This window comes from Oryzias latipes, chromosome 5 (genome assembly GCF_053564925.1).
Source record: "Oryzias latipes strain Hd-rR chromosome 5, Olatipes_Hd-rR_3.1".
Taxonomy (NCBI): domain Eukaryota; kingdom Metazoa; phylum Chordata; class Actinopteri; order Beloniformes; family Adrianichthyidae; genus Oryzias; species Oryzias latipes.
In genome coordinates, this window is record NC_136241.1 from 10852545 (window position 1) to 10876076 (window position 23532).

The following is a 23532-nucleotide window of genomic DNA, read 5'->3' on the forward strand; positions in this document are numbered from 1 at the left end:
TTTTTGACATAGATTGACAATTCTACTCACTTCAGTTTCATTTTGTTCATCAGTTTCTTTTTTCCAACCTTTTAGAAAGTATTTATATGCTACAGATTTACTCTTTTTGAAAAAGCCTTTCCGAGCTCTCGATGCATTTTGTTCTCCTTCAGATGGAACTGGCCACAGCAAAGAGCGACATGAACCGCCACCTGCACGAGTACATGGAGATGTGCAGCATGAAGAGAGGCCTGGACGTGCAGATGGAGACGTGTCGGCGAATGATTAAAGGCGGCAGGAACTCTCCTTCGTTCAGTTCCGGGGCCAGCAGCGACTCAGGGAACACAGATGAGATCCAGGACGAGATCTCAGACAAGGACGCAGAGGCCGAAGTCCCTGTTAGTTGATGGTCCGCCTCGTTCGTTCCTTGCGCTGTGCGGCCCCATTGGCCACAGGGGTTCAAACGCGGGTGGAGCCATAACTGATTTTTGGTGAAACAACCCAATTGTGGGGTAAAGTTGGGGTTCAGGCCCAGAACTGGTGCTTTTATACTTCTTTGGTTGTTTAGAAAGTTGTGTTTTGTGGGTAGGGGTCGTTGACTTTGCTTTATATGGAGAAACAAGTGAATTTAAAACCCAAACTGAGCTCCTTTCCTCTTTGCCGCCTCACTTAATCCGTGTCCAGGATTTTACCTCCAAATACAGAACTATTTTTTTTAACTGGCAGAGAAACGTTTTTACCCCATTCATTTCCTTTTTTTCCCTAATGAATTAAAAGACTAACTGTATGAGTCTATTTTAGTTTATAGAGTAGTAGGGCCACTACTACTCAAGGAATAAGGAATAAAGGCAAGGAATAAACAAACAAACAGAGAATAATGTTGTAAAATTATGAGAAAAAGACATAAATTTACAACAATAAAGTGATACAATTAATGAATAAAATTCAATGATTTTCAGTCGTAAAATTAAGAGAAAAAAAGTAAATATCATGCATTTTTTAAAAAGTCGAGCTAATATATCACAGAAATGTCCTAAAAATAAAATCCTTAAATAGTGAGAAAAAAGTAAACATTTCAAAAGAAAAGTTGGGCAATTGAAAAAAAAATCCATAATTTTAATTTTAAAGGAATAACATTAAGAAAACAAAATTAGAAATGTTATTAAAAAGATAAAGTATATAAAAAATTTAACAATTCCTAAATATAAAGTCATAAGGCAACATTTTATAAAGTAGTCATAAAACAAAGAAATTCAACAATTTATTGATAATTCATAAATTCTTGCTTCAAAAATTAGCAATATTACAAGAAAAAAGTCAGAATTTAAAATAAAAATTTATGTTTATCTTTTATAATGTTTCAACAGAAAGTTGAACTCATGAATCTTGCTGAATTTACTTCTTTTTTGTAGAACTGTAACTTTTTCCCCCCTAAAATTATCATTATATTAAAAAAAATATGGCCTTTTCACGTAAAATGTGGTCCTTATGAAAAATAAATTTACGATTTTTTCTCATAAAATATCGACTATTTTATCATAATTGAATCGCTTTATTTTAATACAAGTTTAACTTTTCCTCATAATTTTATGATTTGTTTGGTCATATATTAATTTTAGAAATTTTTCTTTTATGTTGACCCTAATACCCTGTTGTATAAAACAAATGCATTTTTACTTTTTTTTTTTTTCATTTTTTGGCGACTTTTTGCATTAGCATCAATTTTAGGGTAACTTTGTGTTTATTTCGGGTTTAACGAGTCTTTTTCTGCCAAAGATAATTGGAAACAGAAGATGGAGTTCTGTTTTTCTCCAAGGAAAATCTGCAGACTTGCCAAAGTGGACAGAGGAAAGGAGCCCAGCCTTTGGATGCATCGGTGCACTACTGAATTTCTATGCAATTTAGCTGGCCTTATATTTTTGTACTGGCCATCACCCTCGCTAATTTCTCTAAAGAAACACTAAAGAATCTCAAGCAAAGCAGGTTTTTTTTTCCTAAATATATCGAAAGTCTTGTAATAAACTTTGTTATTAAAATAAGCATCAACTGGAACATTTCCCTCCATACTTTATTCATTTATTGGAGGGATCTTTTTCTTTTCGGCTGTGTTTCTTGCTGCCGTTTCAGAGGAAATATTGCTTCTTCTTTTTTTTTTTGTCTCCAGTTCACATCCATTTCTAGAATGCTGTGTCAGAGACATACCAATGCTTTCTGCAAAGCTTTTAAGAAGTTTTGTTTGTGAAAAATCTTTTTTCTTCATTTTCTTTCCTGTTTTCAGCAATAAATGAACAAGAATGGTTGTTCATTTGGGCATTCAAATAAAAAAAAGTAGGTTTTTCTTTAAATATATAAAAGAAAAAAAGATAGTATTTTACTACATGGCCTCTAGACAGGAGAAAAGGAAATTCAGTTTGGAAAAATGATCTACCTTATGGTAAACTAATATAAACATTCGACTAAATTTCGAGCACAAAATCATCCCTTTGCCGTACATGTTATGAAGGGCAAAGAAAAATCAGCTGATAAACTAATCAAGCTTCATGAGAACCTGGTCAGGTTCTTCTGTCTGATGTCAGAATTGAAGGAACCGGTTCCAAACACGACCCGGATCACATGTTCGAAGCAAAAGCAAAAAAAAACTTTCTAGGACCTTTTCAGCAAAACCCAAAGCGACATTTGACAAATCTTTTCTGTGACATTCTATTTACCAATGCTCATTTCATTGCTGCTACTGTGCGAGCTAAACCATATCCTGCTGCAGGGGTCTAGTCCAGCTTTCTCTTTTCAAGAGGAGCAACCATGAGACAGTGCTGAGGGCTGCAGGCATGTGTTCACAAACACCCCAGAGGCCTTTGCGTTTAGACGACAGACTGCGATGTGTCTCAGTTAGGCTTTTTTTCAGTGCAGCAGAACCGGATCGACGCATGCAGACAGGCGTTTGCTTTACAACCTACCGTTTGTACGGTTTGCTGGATCAAAGTGCCACTTTTATCCTGAAGTTTTCCAGTGACTTTGTTAGAAATGGGGCCATTTGTTTGTTGCTCAGGCATGCCGATGGAAAGAAAAGAAACCTTTTTTTTTCTTACAAAAACAAATGCTGTTTTTTGAAAAAAAGCTGCAATATAGGCTGTGCCCTGTTGTTAAATCAAAACTGTCTTTCCTAATCCTTTATCTTGTTTGTTTGAACCACTTTTTTATTTTTATTAATATGTGACACAATAACAAAGACGACTGAGGAAGAGTCTCCCTCCCTCCCTCATAACATTTTATGGAGTTTATATGAAAACCAGCCTGATGAGTAACAAGGATCCATTCTTTCTGTGAGATCGGAGCTTATTACACCGTACATAATGCCTGTGATGTCCAGGAACAGCAGCTTCACCGCCCGCACCGCGCTCAGACCATCACTCCAACCAGCCGACCAAAGCAAATGTCCTCCAAGACGTAAAGCAAGCTCAGAATCCTGACAACTCTGGACAGACGTGGATTGTCGTGGACTCTGAACACAAAGGGGGTTCTGCCTTTTATATCTGAAGGACTGTGTTAAATCCTCTTTTTCCATGGGAAGGGTCATTTCCACTCCCCTGTGTCAAGGAAATGCTCTTTTTGCTGAATGTAGTTTGATTTGAGGCGCCTTTTTAAAGCTAATCAAACCACAGGGAGCTGTCAAAAACCCAGGGAAACACGGTGTACCTGTTACTAGTCCTCAACACCCCAGTCTGTGATGTATGTAAACTCAGTCCTGATGGACGTGAATGTCTCATACGGGAAAGGGAATTTATACTTGAGGCCTTTATCGGTGAAGTGGTCATTTCCATAGGCTGTTATGATCACTTTTGAATTTTGTAGACATGACTGGGAGGTAAAAGTGGCCACAATATTTGGTTTAAAGACTCCTGTGTATCTGTGGGATTTCTTCATCTTTATTGAAATGACAAAAGTACTTCATAAAGTACTTTGGTCCTCTTTGATTCAGGTAAACTGTAATCCTATGGGTCCAGGGTAGACTTGCTTTCAACTTTATGAATGTACTCAGTTAATATTGGGGCAAAATAAATAAAGTGGGATTGGTTAAAAAAAATAGCTCACAGGATCCGTTTATTACTTTTCTACTTCTCTTTTATTTTGCATTTGTATCATAAACTCTGTAATATATCTTAATAGTCTGCCACCTTGGAGCATTTTTTAGTAACTTTCTAATTTGCTTCAATAATTTACCTTTTAACAGTTTTAGTGGCAATACTTCATATTATTTTTTCTAGTATAACCCCACCTTTTTCAGATATTTTTTACACAATAATTTCTCAATAAATCTTAAATTGTACAAAAATCCTGAGAATTAAATGTAATGTTTTTTTTACTAAAAAAATGAAATAAATTGAGACAATTTTATGTTTTTTATAAAATAGGTAAAATATGTAAAATTAAAAATGAATAAACAAAAATTATTAATTAAAATAGCAACTTTGCTGTTGGTCTAATATCCATAGCAACCATTTTATGTTTCGGTCGCCTGGGGATGACAAACAGGTTTATGCACTTTTTAGACGAATCGGCAAAAGAAAACATTTGGATTTCCTCAGCAACAAAGTTTTTTTGTTAACCATGCCCACAGTCCTAATAGGTTGATATATGTATAGTTTCTGAGTTTGTGCATTAAATATTCACAATAATCTGGTAAAAAATCTGCACGCAACAATTTTTGCCCAAAAAATTTATTTGAATTAATTTTTTTTTTTATAAACCATCAATGTTTTCATCTTCAGAAGACAGTAGTTTCAAAAATGATTGCCGCAAAACGCTCATTTCAATGAGATTTTAACTTTTTGAAATTGATGACGTCATATCCACAGTCTAAAAAAAGTAGTAAAAGTAGTGAGCATGGTGTCCGAATTGCTTTAAAAATCCATGGGACTACATAGTCTTTTAGTGGTTAGGGTGGGAATCCGGACATATCCCAGATGATTTTTTTGGGGCGAAAATTCAAGATGGCGGCCACTTTCAAAGGTCAACGAAACCTCGGTTTTGGTTGTAGACTTAAGCCAGTCTTGTGTGTGAAATTTTGTGAAGATCGCCCAAACCAAAGTCTTCTTTTTCTACATTGTGTGAAAATTGCAGAATTTCACAATTTGCCACAAAAACCTGTAGGTCCTGTGGCCATCCCATAATAAGTTTAAAAGTTCCCATGGATATCCCTAAAACGTGTGTTTTAGTTTCCTTAGTAGATTTAAAATACTTTTTTGAGCCCCACAAAATTCTAGCCCTATTCCTTTTTCAGCCGCTGTGATGTCATCACTTATTGTGTGTATGTGTGTGGGGGGGGGACTATATCACTAAGCCCAAAATTCATTTTCACCAGTTACTAGGAACATGTACATTTCTGCGCCTTCGCAAACTTTCAGCATGACTGGCAAATTTGCTGGTGAGTTTACAGACTAATGATGGTTATTTGAAAAAAACAACACATATATTTATGTATTTTTTAGATAAATATCTAACCATCCATATCTAAAATATATCTATTACTATTTTTTCCACTGACTTTAAATTCGGCCACATTTGATTTAGTTTTATTTTAGACTTAGCCCATTTTTTTTTTAGTATCAGTAAAAAAAATGGAAAAATAAATAAATAATAAAATTCAGAGGTTTATTATTAACGGTTTCCAAACATAAAAGCATCAATAAAAACCGGCTTAAAGAGAGAGCTCATCGTCACAGACATCAAGGTCCGTTCATTCCTGCGTCATTAAAAATGTTCCACATTTTACCCGTTCACTCGTCTTCTCGTCCCTCAAACCTGATGGGCGTAAACAGCAACACTTTGCTGTAAAGCATCAGGACACATAAAGATATCTAATGAAATTCCACAGACAAAAACAAAGCCTCCAATCAGCCCTCCACCTCCAGGAACACCATTCTCTTGGCCACGCCCTCCTCCCCGTGTTTCTCCTGCAGCTGCTGCCGGATGACAGGATCAGCTGAGAGCAGGAGACTGTCGTCACGGCGACTCCAAATCGGGACAGAAAGAGAGGAGGGGTTCAGCAGCAGGTCTAGAGCGGCAGAGAAGTTTCCGCTGGTCTTTAGCAAAGCCTTGGTGACACTAACCAAGTCCTAGAAGGGAAGACAGAAGAGGACAACTGTTGGTGGTGCAGTCATCTGGGTTGTATCAGAACAGCTAAAGTAGCATCACTACCTGCTGAGTCTGGACCATCAGCTCTTTGATCCGCTGTTTGTCCTCCTCTAGCTGCACTTGAGTGAAGGACAGAGACGCGTCTTTGCTGGCTGAGTGTTGGGGGTTGGATGGAGCCGCTGAAGCGTCCCCGGCGACACGCTCAGAGTCGCCTCCCTGTGATTCGCTGTCGAATATGAACAGGTGGGCCTTCGAGGTCACGCCGGCGGGCTCAGAGGCGGCCGGCTTGGCGGCTGCGGGATCGGAGGGGCACGTGTCTGGTACACAGTTGGAGCTGGAAGCCGAAGACTCCGGCACATTCCCGTTTGGGCTGGATGCGGTTTTGGGGCTGGGTTGCGTGGGCCTCGGATCTGCAGCCGTCTCTGCGGGTGGAGGGAGCAGTTCTGCTGACGTGGCTACAGTTTCAGCAGAGTCTTCAACAGTCGGATCGTCCTCTTCATCACACTAAAGCATTAAAATACGACATTAATGACATTTATTTTATTTAATTAAGACAGTCAGCAAAAACCGGGTACCTAAAATATAAATGGGGTGTCTGCAGATCTTTAAAAGTCTTAAATGGCTTTAAAAAGCATGAAACTGTCTTAAATTCTGGTGGATGGGTCTTAATTTTTATTCTCATCACTGTGATGTGACCTCATGTCATTAAAAACAAAAATTTCCATAAGATGGTCAAAAATCCTCAAACCTCAGCGAGCTAATTAGCTTGTGCTCATCCATGCGGAAAAATGCAAAATCGGGGAGAAATGGCTGGAAAACTGGGATTAAGGGTAGATTTTTCGGTGAGTGGAAACCTTAATGAAGCAAACTACGGTTTACCGAAAGACCGAAACTCGGCCTAAATGAGATCATGGCGATCAAATCAGATATGAAGAGCAAGAAGCAGCAAACTCCAAGCTAGGCCTGCACAACAAATAGCAAATTTATCATCATCGCGATATCAAGCTGTGCAATACGCACATGTTAACATCCCCATATGATGTTTGCCTTCTATGTAGACTAGGAGTAATTCTTATTTAAATTAAACTGTTGTAGTGAAAAAGAAATTGTGTTTTTGGTTGTTTTGCCATTTGTTCATGTATTGCAAGTTATGTTGTCATGGCAATACTGATCACTAATATCGGAAATCCTGATTTTTCCGTCATATTGTGCAGCCCTACTCCAAGCCGTTTGTTTCCTTTTCTTTGTACATAACGTCTTAAATGAGATTTTTAAGTCTTCCAAAAAAGTTCTTCTGGAATTCAATCAATCCTGATAAAGCATGTGGACAGAAATTTTGGTCTATTTAAGTTTCATATAGAAGAATAATGGCAGCCCTGCTGGGTTTAGGGTTAGTAATCCTGCAGATCAGAATTCAGTCTACCTCTGACTCAAACTCCCTTGTTGCCAGTTCCAGAATTCCCAGCTGCCTCTTTGGTTTCTTCTTGTCCTTCTGCAGCGCTGACTTGGATTGATCTAAAAAAACATGAACAGAGATGAGAGAGTTCAGTCTTCAGTCTCACAGAATTCAGAACAGTCATATTTACTGATGTGTGTGGAACCTGCTGGTGTTGTTTTCCGTTCTGCTTTGGTTTCGCTCTGTTCTGCTGGAGTCTCTCCCGCCGCCGCTGCTGCGATGTTTCTTCTGGCTCTCTTAGGAAGCGGCTGCTCTGTTTCTGTGCTTCTTTGAAGAGCAGCTTTAACTGGTGTCGTTTTCTTTGATGGCTGAGGAGAAGCCGCCGCGCTGCTGGAGGACGACCGGAGTTTTTTCCCGTAGTGCTCAGGGGACGCCGCCGCAACCTCGAGTTCCAGTTTCCGGCGTGTCATTGGCCTATCCAGGGTGGGTGAGGCCTCCTGTTTGTCCTTCAGTTTTCCAGGAGTCGCCGCTTTGGGAAGAGACTCCGGCTGAAGGGGAGGAGAGTCTTGCAGCAAACTTTGTTTGGTTGGGATATCAGCTGGTTGAGGTCCATCTCTGTCTGGAGAACTGGGCTGGGCGTCTGCTGGCAGCTCAGCACTGGGATCCTCAGTAGTGGAGCAACGAGATGCTGGAACTGTCATGGCTTGTGATGGCGCGCTTTGCTCTGCCGGTCCATCCGTCTGCTGGCTCTCACTCCCCGATTCTCTAGAAGAGGTTGATTTATGCGCGTCTGCATTTGTTCCACAAACCTGCAGTAAACCAATTGTGCCCAAGAGAATTCAGCCAAGTTAGTTAGAACTTCACAAAAGAGGATCATCAAAGATTCACACATGAAATTACCTTTTCGGATTCCTTTGATTGTTTCTGTGGAGAAGCAACAGCTGCTTCTGCAGGGATCTCAACCTCCAGGACAAGATCCTCTTCATCCTAAAACAGACAGAAAATGAGCTGTAAGTGACTCTAAAGATATAAATAACAAAGCTAGATTTGTATATTAGCATCATTATTATGATATAGGTGGTTGGGAATGTCTTGATATTAAGGTTTGTATTAGCTGCCACCTAGTGGTAGGGTTTCAGTACTGCTATAAATGCAAGAAAATATTAATGCTATATATTATTTTCTTATATTCGTTTTATTTATTTGTCATCTATCTTTTATGTATTTTACTGTCCTTTGTACATTTGTGACATTGTTTTAATTCTTTTTTTATGATCATAAAGCCCTGTGGTGCCCCGATATTGTTCTAAAGTGCTGTTTAAATAAAGTTTCAGACAACCTCAGGTGATCAAAGAGCAGCACAGACTAAACACCATAAATTAACACAATACAATAAAACAAAAATCATAAAAACAATAAAAGTTAAGAACTAAAAAAATACAAAATAAAATAAAATAAATGTAAACGCATTTAAACAACATTTAAGGTGGAAAGTTAAGGAAGTTGAACTCAGATTTTGAGTAGAGATGGGTCTTCAATGAACCACATTCTGACCAGCTCTGATCTGTTGGTTTTGGGGGTGTGGACCTGCATTTGATCAGAAAATGAAGGGAGCAGTTCTGCTGACGTGGCTACAGTTTCAGCAAAGTCTTCAACTCTGGGAAGTTTGAGGTGGAAGTTAAGCACCAAAGAAATAGGAACACATCATTTTCTTGTTGTAGCTAAAAGGCGAGCTGCTGCATTCTTACAAATGATGCAGCAATCCCAGCAGTAAAGAGGTTCATACACGGCCTCTGAATCCGACTGCAGTCCGGAGGACCTTCACATAGCGGCTTGGAAATGTTCACGTTTTCTCTGAAGCCTTTCTGAGGCGGCCCTGCTTCAGCTTTAGGTCACAACCAGGTCCTGAAGCTGCAAGACAGCCCCAGACTATCGCACTACCACCACGTTGTTTTTCTGAAATACTAGGATTCTTTCATACCAGATGCCTTGGGACGCGATTTCCCATCATCCTCAGCAGTTTTCCCAAAAGTCTTGGGAGATAATCTGGATATTTCCAGGCACAACTTTGACAAACTTAATGATCTGTTTCCTATGAACTTTGAGCTCGGCCAAGGCAAGTTTTTGAGGGGTCTTCAGCAACTTTAACTGTGGAGCTGCACATCTTTTCCATCTCACCAATGTCAACAGATGGATATAAATGACTTTTTTTTATTCATTGGACCACACTTTGATCTAAACACTAAAAACTTTCTAAACTTTAAGACAAAAAACCTCAGTCCAGCAGCTCTGCACAGACCACCCAATTTAAAACCAATAAAGTTGGTTAGCTTTTGATTTTTCCTTCTAGAATCTGAGTGCTATAGGATTCAGGGATGACTCATTAAAGAAAGCCTGCTCCCAGGTTGGAACCTGCAGGTTCATCTGGGACTTTTCCACGTCATCTTCATCTAAAAACAAAGCAGTTGAAGTACAGAGCCTCAGGTCACCCTGAAGAGCTGAAGGAATCTCTAAGATTGTGCCGCAAATATATTCAAATCTCTCCTTATTTAATGAGAAAATCGACTTGATGGTTGGAGTAGATTATTAAGCTTTGCATTAGGACTGCTGCATGACTAATTTTTACAGAGTTTCTGCTAGAATGTGTGTGGGTATATTATTATTTTTAGTCTTAATTTGACCTTAGTATCGTCTTCTTCTGCTTTGTTTCCTTCTTGCTTTTCGGTTGATTCAACTTTCACAACTTCCGGCTGCTTCTTGGCCAGTCGGTCTTTGTATCTGCACTTCATGGACTGCCAGCTGTGGTGAGTCACGCGCTGCTGTTCCATCTCCCGCCAAAGGCGATTCCCGCCGATTTCTGCCTTCCGGGTGCTGACATATTCCAAGATGGCCGTATCGTCATCAGAGGTGTAGGCAAGCCTTCCTTAATTCAACAACAGAAACCAAAAGACAAAAAAGTTTGTTTTTTTTTTAACCTAACCCTGGTTCATAAAATGTTCAAAGATACAAAAAAGTAGGTCGGCACAATAAATCGCAAAATCTTCATTATTGCGATATATCGCAAAAGTCGGCAAAAATTGCATTAATTGGTAAACGTGCTAAAAAAATCTTATGGCAGCTTGAAGTATTTAACGAATGAGATAAATCCATTTACCGTATTTTCATGGACTATAAGTCGCTCCAGCCCAAAAATGCATTATAAAGTAGAAAAAAACACAGATAAGTCGCACTGGACTATAAGTCGCATTTTGACGGGAAATTTATTTGACAAAATCTGAGACCAAGAACTAATAACTTGCACAACCTCATATGACACAATCATAGCAGACTGTTTATCTCATAATTTCACAGTAATTCTTTCTCATAATTATTTATTTATTCTTTTCATGAAGCATCATTGGCTAACTAATACTCTGTTTTCATCCTGTATTTGTAGAAACAGTTGTCATTTTTATTGCATTTCTGAATCTATGAAATCATTGGAAAATAGAATATTATGTTGTTAGCCTTCAAGATCTTACTGTAAAAAAAAGTTTGCTGATTCTCTGAGTCACTTAACATACTCTTAACACTTAACATACCTCATACATCAAATTGACCCAGAAACATCATCTCTGTTCCTCACAAATGAACATAACAGGAGGGTTAACAATGTATTTATTTCAATTTATTTCTAGTATAAGTCGCACCCCTTGCCAAACTATGAAAAAAAGGGCGACTTATAGTCCGGAAAAAACGGTATGCATTTGAGACATAGGATGGACTCCTTTACATCATTGACCAATCAGACGGAGCCCTTTTTTGTTAGATGCTCGCCTCCTAAGGAGGCATTTGGAGTATAATGCAAGTTGTGTTGACTTTTATTCAAATTAAACCGCTGTAGTGAAATGAAAATGATGTTTTGAGATGTTTCACTATAAGTTTATGTATCCCAACTTATATCGTCATCACAATATTGATCATTGATATAGCAAATCGGGAGTTTTCCTCATATTTTGCAGCCCTACAAGAAAAGAATTGACTTCATTTGACTAAACCTATAGGAGTTTGAACATCAAAGATACAGGAAAGGGACAAGAACCTAAATAGTCTCGAGTACCTCCTGACAGTCTGGGACAGGCCGCTTTAGTCCTGTCCTTCTTTGGCACATCGACAGGATTGAACCTGTAGTCTTCTACACTCAGCTGTTCCTCCTTCTCAATGCAGTCAAGAATGTACTGAGTGGAAACATACCTGGAAAACAGAAATCTCTCTTTTAAACACCAATTTAGGAGTTTTCTTTTATAATGAGCAACCTTAGAAAAAACGGACACATATATTCAGACATTTTTCTGATTAGATTAAAGTCAGAAGCAACCACTGAAGGACAAATGAGGGCTTACATTAAGAACAACATACATTATTCATACATTAAGAAAAATCATACATCAACAACAATCAATAACAGGGCTCCAGACTAACTTTTTTCACTAGGAGCACAGTGGCCCCCAACTGAAAATTTTAGGGGCACAACCAGAAAATTTAGGGGCGCATACCGTAAATCAACATTCTAACCAAATCTACTAATTTCCACTGTATTGTGAATAAATACTTTAATAATAGATGCAGAAATTACAATGCGCTGTTTCAAATTCAGTGTCACATTTTAATCTGCACTTTTGAAGATGCAACAACAAGGTAAACTGACAGAAGAAGGTAAACTGTAAAAGAACGGGCGATGTTCACTGGATATCAGAACAATCGATACAGATACCTGAGATCAGAGAAAGGCTCAAAAACTGATGGAAATTTATCTTGGTGACACCAAATAAGTGCAGCCAAGAAGCACAATAAGCGTGTTTGAGATCACCCAGGTGGACGCAACGCTGTTCAGATCACCTGGTGAGACATATATTTTTGTTTTTGCTCCAACATCACCTGTCAATCATCACAAAAATATCAGGAGAAAGGGGCGGGAGCAGCAAGGCTCCAACCTACCGAACGCAGCTGGAAATTTAGTACTGCACTGACTGAAAGCTGCCCTATGACTACAAAACAATGCATTATGGGACATGTGTCCTGATGGGTTTTTGTAGTTAATTGAGAAATTGAAATAATTTAAAATACTAATTGATTAAAAATAGGCTACATCCATTACAAAACATTCAAATAAATATAAAATATATAATAACACGGATCATACTGATGGGGAGAGAAATATTAAAACTAAATTGAACTGAGCTGCTGGTTCATCTCAAACACGTCTATCGTTGCATTTTCTCCACGTGTTTTAAGTGCGTCTAAGGCTAATCTTGTTGTTGTTCGCACGTGTTTAAAGTTCAAGCCCCGTTAGCTGTCACGCATGTAGGTGTGGGACATTTATTTTCCTCAGCTGACCCGACTCCCGCGGGAGCGGTGTGCTGCCGTAACACAGCCGTGCATAAACCGTTTGGTTGGGGGGATGCGACGCTGCGCGCTTAACCGTAACCCCCGTAACCTCCGGGCCTGTGCGGCCCAGAGAAAAGTTCAGCACGGACTGCATGCATTTAGAAAATTACGGGTGAATGGATACGTTCTAAAAATTAAAGTAAGGAACTCCTTCATGTGTTCTGGGGAGGGGGCTGTCAGGTCTCCTGCTTTCAAGCCCGGTCATTGTCACGCCCCCAATAGTCATTTACTCCACTGTGATTGGTTGGTTTGTCAGCTCCGCACACGACAATGAAAAGGTGTCATTCATACAAACTGGCAGGACGCATTAAAATTAAACTTTCATTTCAAGGTGGGGGCCACAAATAGCCCGCGGGCCGCGAGTTTGAGACCCCTGCTGTAGACTGGCACTGGTACACCAGCCGCAGGTCGGAAGAACGAATCAATAGTTCGCTTGCTCATAGCTCAGACGCACATATCAGTTTGTGATGATATTTGTCTCCGTTTCCTTCCCACAGATGTTTACGCTCGCTCGATTATCCCTAGGCCCCTCCCCCTACACGCATTTTAGCCACTTAAGCGAGTGTGTGCTCTCGTCTCATGAGTATGTGTGCGAATTTGTGTGTGTTTGCGTGTGTGTGCGCTCGTGTCTCATTGATTATTTCATTGATCATTGACGTGCCCCTTCCACATTTAATGTATAAAAAAAACGTAGGGTGGGGGAGGCAAATTTACTGGTCGCACATGTGCGACTGGATGTAAAATTCAGTCGCACACTCACAAATTTTGGTCGCAAAATGCGACCAAATGGTCGCATTTTGTCTGGAGCCCTGAATAAAAGAAGGAGGGTGAAATGAACCCCACATGATTCAAATAATCGGGGTTTTGATAAAATGTCCCAGAAAACAACACAGCTGTTTTGATTTGGGCTAAAAACGACACAATCATAGTTCAAAGATCACTGGGGACGCTTTTTACAGTAGATCACAGATGATCAGAGTGGGACTTTTGCTAAAGGCGCTTCCCTCTCATACGTACAGGTGAGCGTCAGATTCGGAAACAGAACTTCTGTCCTTCGGATCCATCAGCAGTATGGCTCCTGGCTGCTGGCTGCTGCACATCAGCCCTCCTCCAGCTTTGATTTTCGGCTGGAGCTGGCGTTTGGTGGGTCCCGGCCGCAGGAAGAAAGACATGGGCTCCCCATCCACAGTCAGAAAGAGGACTGGGGAGATGGACTGGGCCGCAACTTGCTGTCTGGTTGGCATGGCGAGAAGTCCTGATGAAAGAGGGAAAAAAAAAGAAAGAAGTCAATTTGTTCCAGTTTATTGCAACAGCAAGACAGTAGAAAAGGTATGAGGGATTGGATAGTTTTTCCTTTAACCTGTTTGATTCATTTGGTCAGACTCGGTTTCTTTGAAACAAACTTTTGCTTCATCATCTGGACAAAAACTTTCCAAAATTTATGCTTTTTAAAAAAAACAACACAAAAAAACAACTTTTGTCTAATCCACTGTCCTCCGCTACCGCCATGCAAAGTCGGTGCAGGCTCTGTAGCCGTTACCATGACAACGCATGGTCAAATGGTCCATTTTTTTGTGAAAAATTATTTAAACCTAAAAAAAAAACAAAAAAAAAACCAAGATGAAAGTACTAAGAATGAATTAAATATTAGTTTCTTTTGTAGACGACCACGGTATGAGCGGGAGAATGCCTGTCAAAGCGCGCCTCATCAAAAATGAACAGACTTTGTGGAAGCAACTGTCCTCTGCTTTGCGTCCGACGGTTCAGGCTTCCACTTGTTCCATCCAATATACGATTATGCACACCTCGCTGGGCATTGTGGGTTTTTTGTAGCATTACCTTTGTAGTATTACTACGCAAGTAGACTACAAGATTAAAATGCCACCAATTTCAATCATTTTTCCTGACAAATGAACATTTTGCTCACTTAAACCAAGACATGTCTATGTAACTCAATGCAGTCCCAAAACAAACATGGAAAATCAAAGTGGCTGTGCTTTCTCACAAGCACAGGTGTGTTCAGTGTGTTTTCATACAGAGTAGTTTAGCCAAACTGTCCGAAGTAAAAGGTATTACACTTTTCATTAGTATAATAATAAAATAACATGCTGTACTTAATAAGTATAAGTACAGCAAGTACGCTATAGAGCATGTTCGCGTAGTGCAGGAAGTAGTAAACTTCAAGTATACTTCTTCACTTTTAGTAATAGATCAAGTGTCCTAGTTGTACACTTAGACTACTTTTTGCTAAGCGCAAGTCTAAAAAAGGAGATTTTTAGGGTTTAACGATTAATCAACTTTATTGATTGATTGATTGATTTTCATTTCTACGATCCAACCAGTTCCGCCCGAGGCAAGTTAGTCATTGAATTTAATATAACAGATGTATAGCATTATAAAATAGTTTCAAAGTGAAATAAATTGATTGTATCGATATTAGAAAATACCATTTGCATTTAGGCATGGTAGGTTTATTTTACTATAAAACATAAAAAATGACCAAGTGCATCACATTAGACAAAAAAATGTGACTTCAGAAAAACTGATCAGTCTGTCATTCAAGTCCAATGTGTGGAAACGCTGAATTTAGCAAAGACATGTGACCACACAATATTGTTTTCCCTTTGAATTATTTGGATGTGGATAAACAACAGTGGGCTGAACTTTATTAAACTAAAATGTGGATGGATTTGCCATTAATGTTTGTTTACTTGTTTGTTTGTACACATAATGAATTTACATTTGATTAACTTGCATGGAATCTGGAAAACTTCACCTGTTCAGTATCCAGGTATTTTTCTCTGAGTCACACTGGTGGAAGTTTTGGCTAAAGATGTTCAGGATCCATTTTAGGTCAGTGAATCGGATCAAATCGGATCATTAAAAATGAGCCATCCATTTGTTTGTCGTTTGTGACACATTGTGGGAAAATAAACTAAACCAAACCAAAACAAACCAATATCGACTATAAAAAGAATCAAATCGTTGGTAAATTACACTCCTAGATCATTGGTCAGAAATGTTGACATACTGTATTTTGTAAGGGGTTGATTTTGGACACTTAGAATACAGAACTAGCTTATGGGAGCCGGTTTAGCTCGTGCTGGTTTGCGGCGCCTTCCATCCGTGGAACCAGGGTTCGAATCCGGGCTGCTCCCTATTCCCTTCTCTACTTCTGTGCCGGTCCCAAGCCCGGTTGCTTTGAGAGGGTTGCGTCAGGAAGGGCATCCGGCGTAAAACATTGCCAAATTTACCATGCGACTTGTTCGCTGTGGCGACCCCTGATGGGAAAAGCCGAATGAGAAAGAAGAAGAATACAGAACTAGCTTGATTATTTGGACTGTGTGTCCAAGTTTCCTTTCGAAATAAATGGAAACGTTGAGATGAGTTAACCCAAGCAGGTGTTTACCCTTGTTTTTCGCAGCATTATTTCAGACTTCATTATCATTATCGGAACGAATAGATAGAAGAAGAAGAAGAAAAAGGGGAGGGAGGGGGGGGGGTAATGTGACTTTTTTATGGACTGCAGGTTAAGGCGTACAGCAAACACTGTGTGGTATGCGGTGACCGTTACTTTAGAAGCTTTCAGATGGGCACTTCTTCTTCGTCTTGATGCGTAACTGAAACAAATCTGCCCGTTTGCTGAAAAAAAGCTGCACAGCGAAATTTTCTTTAGCTGTCAGGGATGCTGCCTCGCCATGGCCACTCTTCTCTTTGTAAAGAAAGCTATAAAGACACTACTAAGATTAGAAATTCTTTTGAAAACTCACCTTTTAACGATGCACCGGACTAAACTTTGCGCCAAGAACTCAAGCAAAACATGGTTAACTTCCGGGACTTAGTTTCTTCGTCGATAGTGGAAAAAAAAAAAACCTCAACAGCGCCCCTAGTGATCATCACTGTCACAGACACGTCGGCCGAGTTGGGAAATTTATTAAATCTAAATAATACCTAAATGTTATTATTATTATTATTATTATTATTATTATTATTATTATTATTATTATTATTATTATTATTATTATTATTACTCCTTTATTTCAAATGTGACCAGAATACAGAAATTCAATTTGTAATAATAATGATAATAATAAAAATGAAATATTGTCATATTTTTATTTACAAGGAATATGCTTCTCTTGTTCAATACATTATTACCCATTATACTTAACCTCAATAACCGGAACCAGCTTCAAACTCAGCCTTACATCATCATACAAATGTCCAAAATCCGTTTTTTAGAATAAGGTATCATGTGATCTGGCCCTCTCATTGTCGGTAGTGTGTGAGGACATGAGTAATTTGTGGTTAAAATCATCACGAGTGTGATGACATCCATGCATTTTTCCTGCACTGCAGTGGAAAATGTGACCGCAGCTGTGACCACACAGTCTGCATTTGTCCCATCTGCTGATGGGTCATTTCACTTTTTTTAAACTTTTAACCTTTGTGCCTCATTATCACTGTTAATAAAGATAACATTAAGAACTAGTCAAATATGCAAAAAAATAGAAAAACAGGACACAATACTTAAAACAGAAATGTGTGAAAAGATAAGAACTGATCAAAAGTTTATTTGATTCCAGGATTATTTAACTTTTTTTATTTAGCCTTCATTTTGACTCAATTTGTTCATTGTTGTGTTAATTTTTTATTTAAAAAAGGCATGAAATTAGTTTTTTTGTTAATGAGAATTTTAAATAGGTGTTTTGTCATTTAAGAAAATTTTTTAAGGATATTACAATTAAGCTCTATTTGAATCAACTCCAAATGAATTTGAACCAGAGGCTGTGAACAAACAGGGAGAGTGTGTTTACTCTGTAACCTCCCCAGCCTTGCCTCCTTCACAGTCCTGACAACTACACTGTTGTCATTGGCCTCTGTTCCTCTCCTACCTCAGCTCAACCAGCTGAAAAAACAGCAAACTGAAGTGCTACAGACCCCCCCCCCCCCCCCAATCAACTGTGTTTAGATAACCTGCAATTATTACACAGATCCAAAGATATGTTCTATCTTGAACCCGCTGCCCTGAAATACTCATCTAATGTCAGTGCTGTACAACAGTGATAAGCTGATGCTAACACCACTGAAAGACTGCAGATCCAGGTGACACTGTTTTTGCAGCTTTTGGTTTGGCTCAAGAAAATCCCAAACACTAGAGAGAGCTGTTGCACAATCCAGCAACAGCAAAACAGTCAAAAATAAATAAATTAATAAAAAGCTTGGATTTCTAGCAATTGGTTTGGGTGACAGAACTCTGCAGGAGTCTTTAACACAGATTATGCTTGGTAACCACATGTCTGTTACACCTAAAAAGCCTGTCTATACTTTTACAACATTGCGCTGCGACAAAAAGCTGTTTTTAGTTACGCTATTGAAAGGAGATTTGATCTATTGTTGATCCAAATATAACTCAGATGCATATGTAAAAATACTACATTTTTGGGATGCAAATAAGAATGATATAAATATATTGATTTATCGTATAAAATATGTGTACATTTGTAAATATACACGCAAATAGATTTCCAAAAAAGTATTTGTCAGTAATAGATTTAGTAAGTTATCTCATTTAAAAATATGAGATAGGTCTGTAATGTTCCACGTCAACTGTGAAAGACAGAATGAAAACAAATGAATCCAAATACCATAGTTTGACTTTTAAATAATGTATTTGCATAATGGTGCAAAAAAAAAAATATGTAGCTCCAAACATAGATAAATTGTGTTACATCTTCTTTCAGAAGCACCTTTATCCTGTACTGGTTACCTGTATTAATGGCACCTGTTTAAACTGGAAATATATAAATATGTGAGAATCTATAAAATACACCTGTCCACATTCTTAACCCTTGTGCTATCCTAGGCACTTTAACATTGGGAGTTGGGTCATCTAGACCCACTAGACAGTGAACTGAACCTTTTTTCTTCAATGATTTGTGAACCTCACTGGTGTCCATGGATTACATGAAATCTTTCCACCTTTATCCACCTTTGTCATGGTAGGGAGAACACGTCAATGTAAGGGTGGGGTCATCTAAGATAGCACAAGGGTTATACGATCAAGACATTAACCATTCCACCAATACATCGACCAAAGAGCTGTCAAACACCAGGAACAAGATTGTGGGCCTAAACAAGACTGGGGTGAACCAATGAACAAGCAGCTTTGAGAGAAGAGATCACTGTTGGAGCATTAAAAAAAAAACAACAACAACAAGATCACTGACAATCTATCTCCACATGGAGCTCCATGCAAGATCTCACATGGTGGAGTACAAACATCTTAACCCATAAGAACCCAGACCATTTTTTCTTATAAATAAAATTATGTGTATCCTATATCTTCCAATAGTGGCTGGTCTCTTATAGACGCAGATCTCCAATAAACACCGGGTATAACAGGTGCTCTTTACTTTAGACCCCGGTCGCCAATAGTGGCTGGGCTCCTCTAAAAGTCTCCAGACTTCAATACAATTGAAAATCTGTGTTGTCCAGCAAAAGCTGTGGGGCAGAAGTTCACCACAACTGAGATCCTCAAAACAATCTGCTGCAACCAAATGGCTCCACAAACAGAGGAACACATCAGCCTTTATTTAATTCTGATTCTTTTACCTTTTGAAAGCCCAATGCTTGCTGTCAGCAGGGGTTGCTTTGCAAATGTGGTTCCTTTTACCTGAAATCTTCTTCAAGGAATCAGACTTCCTTAATTTGGTAACAATTTGTTTGACCTTTTTGGTATCTGAATGTACATTCAAGTACAGTGTGAACAATAATTATTGGGTTTTTGTGAAACACTTTACTCTTAAATCTAATTGGCCGCATCGACTTACGTTCAAGTAGCCACTTTCAATGAAAAGTCTCTGTAAACGCACACAAATACCCCTGATTCAGGCTTCCGCCAGTTCTATGTATGTTCATTGATCAAGCTGGAAGTTCAACCAGTTAAACTTCTGACTGCTTAGTCACGAAACAGCTGAACTTTGACCAATCGGGGATTCTGATTTGGCAGTGAGTGATCCTTTTTGAATAATGGAGGTGCCAACTGGTTCTAAACATGATCATGGAGGAGACTAATAATAATTAGAGACTAATAAGACTAATAATTGCAGTTTGTGTACGTTTGGAATTTGGAATAGAGCTGTGAAAGAAAAAGCCTGAGCCAGGTTTTCACCGCTTCGACATTTCACGCAGAGCCTCCACCAACTGCAATTGGGAGACAAGCAGTAGAAAAACAAAAGAAGAGGCTCCTCCCTGCTTGTCCAGTGTGAGCACTACGGGCTAAATGCCGTTCATGAAACTGCGTATAGAGTGTTCTTGAACACCCCACACATCCCTGAAAGCTATGTTCACACCTGGAAAACCGCGTTCGAGCGACCACTTCCCATGAAAAGTCCATGCAAACACATGTTTGTGCATGTTTCGGGCTTCCATATTCAAAACTCTTGTGTTCCCGAGTCGCTACGCAAGTTCTTTAAGTCCATCTTCAGGTTTTGCGTGCGCAACGCGCGATCATTGAACGCATGTTTAAAGTCAAACCGGTTCAATTTTGACCAACTCAGATTTGGTAGCGATGAATGGATGGCGCCCTTTTCAAAACACAAGTACCAACTGTTAAGAAATTTATCATGGAGAAGAAATTAGTCGTTTGCAGTTTGTGCCCGGCTCCATCAGAACACAGCTGTGAAAAAAAAAGGCTGGAACAAGATTCACCAGATTTGCATCACTTGGACATTTCGCACCAAACCTCTTCCAACAGTGAGAACATGCTCTAGTAATTACTGACAATCTGTTGTGAACACCGTATGCTAAAAGCGTGTTCAAAAATGCTTCTTTAGCGAGTTTTTAGCCTTCGTGTACGTAGCATAAAGGTGAAACGCAAAATAAAATTCAACTCATTCTTTAACAGACACTATGTTTTTAATCGAAGTCTCACTTAGTAAAAATAATGCTTCCTGTGAGTAACATCAAATTGTCCTTTATTCATATCACATTAGGGACAAGGAGGCAAATGTGAAGCAGATGTATGGAATTACTTGAGCTCTTTCTGCGCTTTAACATAACATCAAGTTGTTTTGAAAATAAACAGGAGAGAAGATAAAAACCACATTGTGCAACTTTCAAATGCACACATTAGCAGGTGTATGCTATCAGAAAGGAGGCTTGTACAAGGATGCATGCATATCAGGTATAAGGGAGTCAAATTTGACCCTGACACAAAAAAATATTATAATAAAGAGGAACAAATCATTTTTTAGGGAGCGCAAGGAAAAATAAAGCTTCCTAGTGTAAATTATGAAAGCTATCTTTGGACCAGGGTCCATGTGGAGAGACAACAACAGAATTATACTTTTTGAAAAATATTTGGCAGATTAGCTCAGGAATCTTGGCAGCGTTCAGTCAGTGGGGACTTGCTCCAACAAAGTGAGGATATGCTGACTCGACATGAAACAACACATTTATTCTCCATCTTCGTCAGGCATCCGAGATGACCCCCCTGACCCCGAGCAAGAAAACCCCCCACGACCATCGGATCATTTCAACTTTGTATTTTTAGAGGCCGAACTTTTTCTTCATTCGGGAAATTTCTCTCGCCCTGCAGAACCGAGAGCTGGAGGGTTTTTGTCTAAGCATCTCACTGGAAGATTAATGTTTCAGACACTTTTACTTACAATTATTGAAAAAACATTAAATTACAAACGAATTTTTAAAGGTTTGGTATTATAAAACCTGCTTCAAGAAGAGGTAGCCTAAAAATAAGTAAACAACACTAACCTTTAGAAAGGGGGAGGGCAAACTTTTTGACTTGTGGGCCACACAGTGTTCTAATATTTGTCACAAGGGCCAGAATAGGAGCAGATGCGTAGAGGGTTTTGGAAATCCACCACATAATAGAAAGAAATAACAAAAGCACACTTTAATTTTGATTGAAAATTGATATATATATACTTTAAAACAGAACGTTTTGGAGGTTTTCTTTTCAAAACTGTGGCCTTTATTCTCATTTTGGTGCCAATTGCACCAATGGGTTGATGCCCCTCAAGGAAAAATGTAAACTTGGAGAAATGCTGCATTCATTTAGTGTTGGAATGATCAGAAAAATGACTTTCCAACTTGTAAAACACGCATGAACGTCAGAAAAAAAACAAATCTTCCATTAACATATGAATAAAAAATAACTTTCTGCACCTCAGAAAAGGTAGAAGACATAAGAAGTTCTGCATAAGCATTCAAAAAGGGGAAAATAAACTAAAAAAAACTGTTAGATGGAAATACTTAAAACTGAATGTCATATAACCCAATATCAAGATTTTCTTTGCTATCTCTAAACAAATGAATTGTTGTTATGTTTTTATGTACCTAATTGTAGGTTTTCTTTTTGGTTATTGAAAAAATTTGTGTAAAAAGTGGAAATGTACGGAGCCCCTAAGGAGACATTGAAGAAGGAAAAAAAAAGGGAAATAAAAAAACAACAACAACTATCTCGTTAGGTTTTTATTATTATTTTTTTTACATAGATATTTTTTTCAATTTCCCTTTAGGAGCGCCATAGAAATAATTTCAGAAAAACATCTGAATCTTTAACCTGGTGAATGGTTGACTTTAGAGTTCTTATCTTAGTTTTCCAGTTGTTTCTTAAGTTTGATGATTTTCTAATATTTGCTCCAGCAGTTGATCTCTTCTCACAATATTTCAAATCATATAAAGGAACGTCTTGTTTAGTTTTTTTTATGTTCTGCTCCCCACGGTTAAAGTGTACCTATGGTGCACAGGACAAACGTCCATCTTAGTACAAGCTGGCCCATCTTAATAAATCCTCATAAAATGTGAAATGATCAGTTATTCTTAGAACATAAATTTAGGGGTGTAGCCGCCGTCTCCACAGTGACTGCCTTGGAGCATGCCTCCACCGAACCAAAGCAGCAAGTAAAAAGTGTTGTACCTGATGTTGGTAATACAGACATTCGAAATTTAAAGTTTGAACAAGTGAACTATTCTAACAAGGATGGAAAAGGGCAGGACTTCCATAATTTCTGCCTCTCGTTGTTTAGCTGAAAAAGGATTTTGTGTTTCAATTTGTGGAGTGAAGTTGTAGAACAGAACCAGTAAATGCTTGAAACAATATCCAAACATAAAAGAATTTAAGTATAAATACAGAAATATGATCATTGATAAATATGTACAAATACAAAACAATACAGAACATAAGCATTTGTAAATCTGCATACTTATAAAATATGTTTTGTTATTCATTTGTGTGTTTTTTGGAAATTAGAATTACGTGTGCACCTGTAACAGAATATACGCTTGGGTAGGGCACTGGACTTTGATGGTGGGTGTACTGGGTTAAGTTGGGAAAGTAAGGACTTAAGGTAAAGGGGTGAGAGTTTTTAAGATTTTTCTTCTTCTCACTCCCTTTTGGACTGTTTATATTATTTTGTCTCGTCTTGTTTTTTATTTATTTTTGTCTTATTTTGTTATTCTACACTTGTCCAAAATAAAAAAAAGGTTACTTACTTACTTAGCCCCGCCCTTGTAAATTCCTGGCCAATGAGTGTAGATATTGTTAATCACAGGGTTTTGTTTACAAGCTTTGG

At 38.5% G+C, this 23532-nt stretch overlaps 2 protein-coding genes across 4 annotated transcripts in view; one reads left to right on the plus strand and one right to left on the minus strand.

The window, feature by feature from the left end:
• The window catches only part of iffo2b (intermediate filament family orphan 2b), a 39732-nt gene extending 35672 nt beyond the window's left edge, over positions 1-4060 (plus strand). For both annotated transcript variants that reach the window (XM_011474835.4, XM_011474836.4), the window contains exon 8: positions 153-4060. In XM_011474835.4, the coding sequence (XP_011473137.1) occupies positions 153-386 (234 nt within the window). In that variant the 3' untranslated portion in view covers positions 387-4060. The remainder of the gene's footprint in view (positions 1-152) is intronic.
• Positions 4061-5614: 1554 nt separating this feature from the next.
• Positions 5615-16843, minus strand: terf2ip (telomeric repeat binding factor 2, interacting protein). Of its 2 annotated transcripts, none has more exons than XM_023954873.2 (9): positions 16705-16843; positions 13952-14189; positions 11607-11740; positions 10189-10430; positions 8408-8494; positions 7713-8316; positions 7535-7626; positions 6175-6615; positions 5615-6092 (listed from the first exon to the last, which is right to left on the minus strand). In XM_023954873.2, exons 2-9 carry the CDS (start codon positions 14176-14178, stop codon positions 5871-5873), a joined length of 2049 nt encoding a protein of 682 aa, XP_023810641.1. In that variant the 5' UTR covers positions 14179-14189; positions 16705-16843; the 3' UTR covers positions 5615-5870. The 2 variants fall into 2 exon arrangements, with proteins under 2 accessions (XP_023810641.1, XP_078803193.1); XM_078947067.1 differs by having other exon boundaries at positions 7698-8316.
• Positions 16844-23532: the final 6689 nt, after the last annotated feature.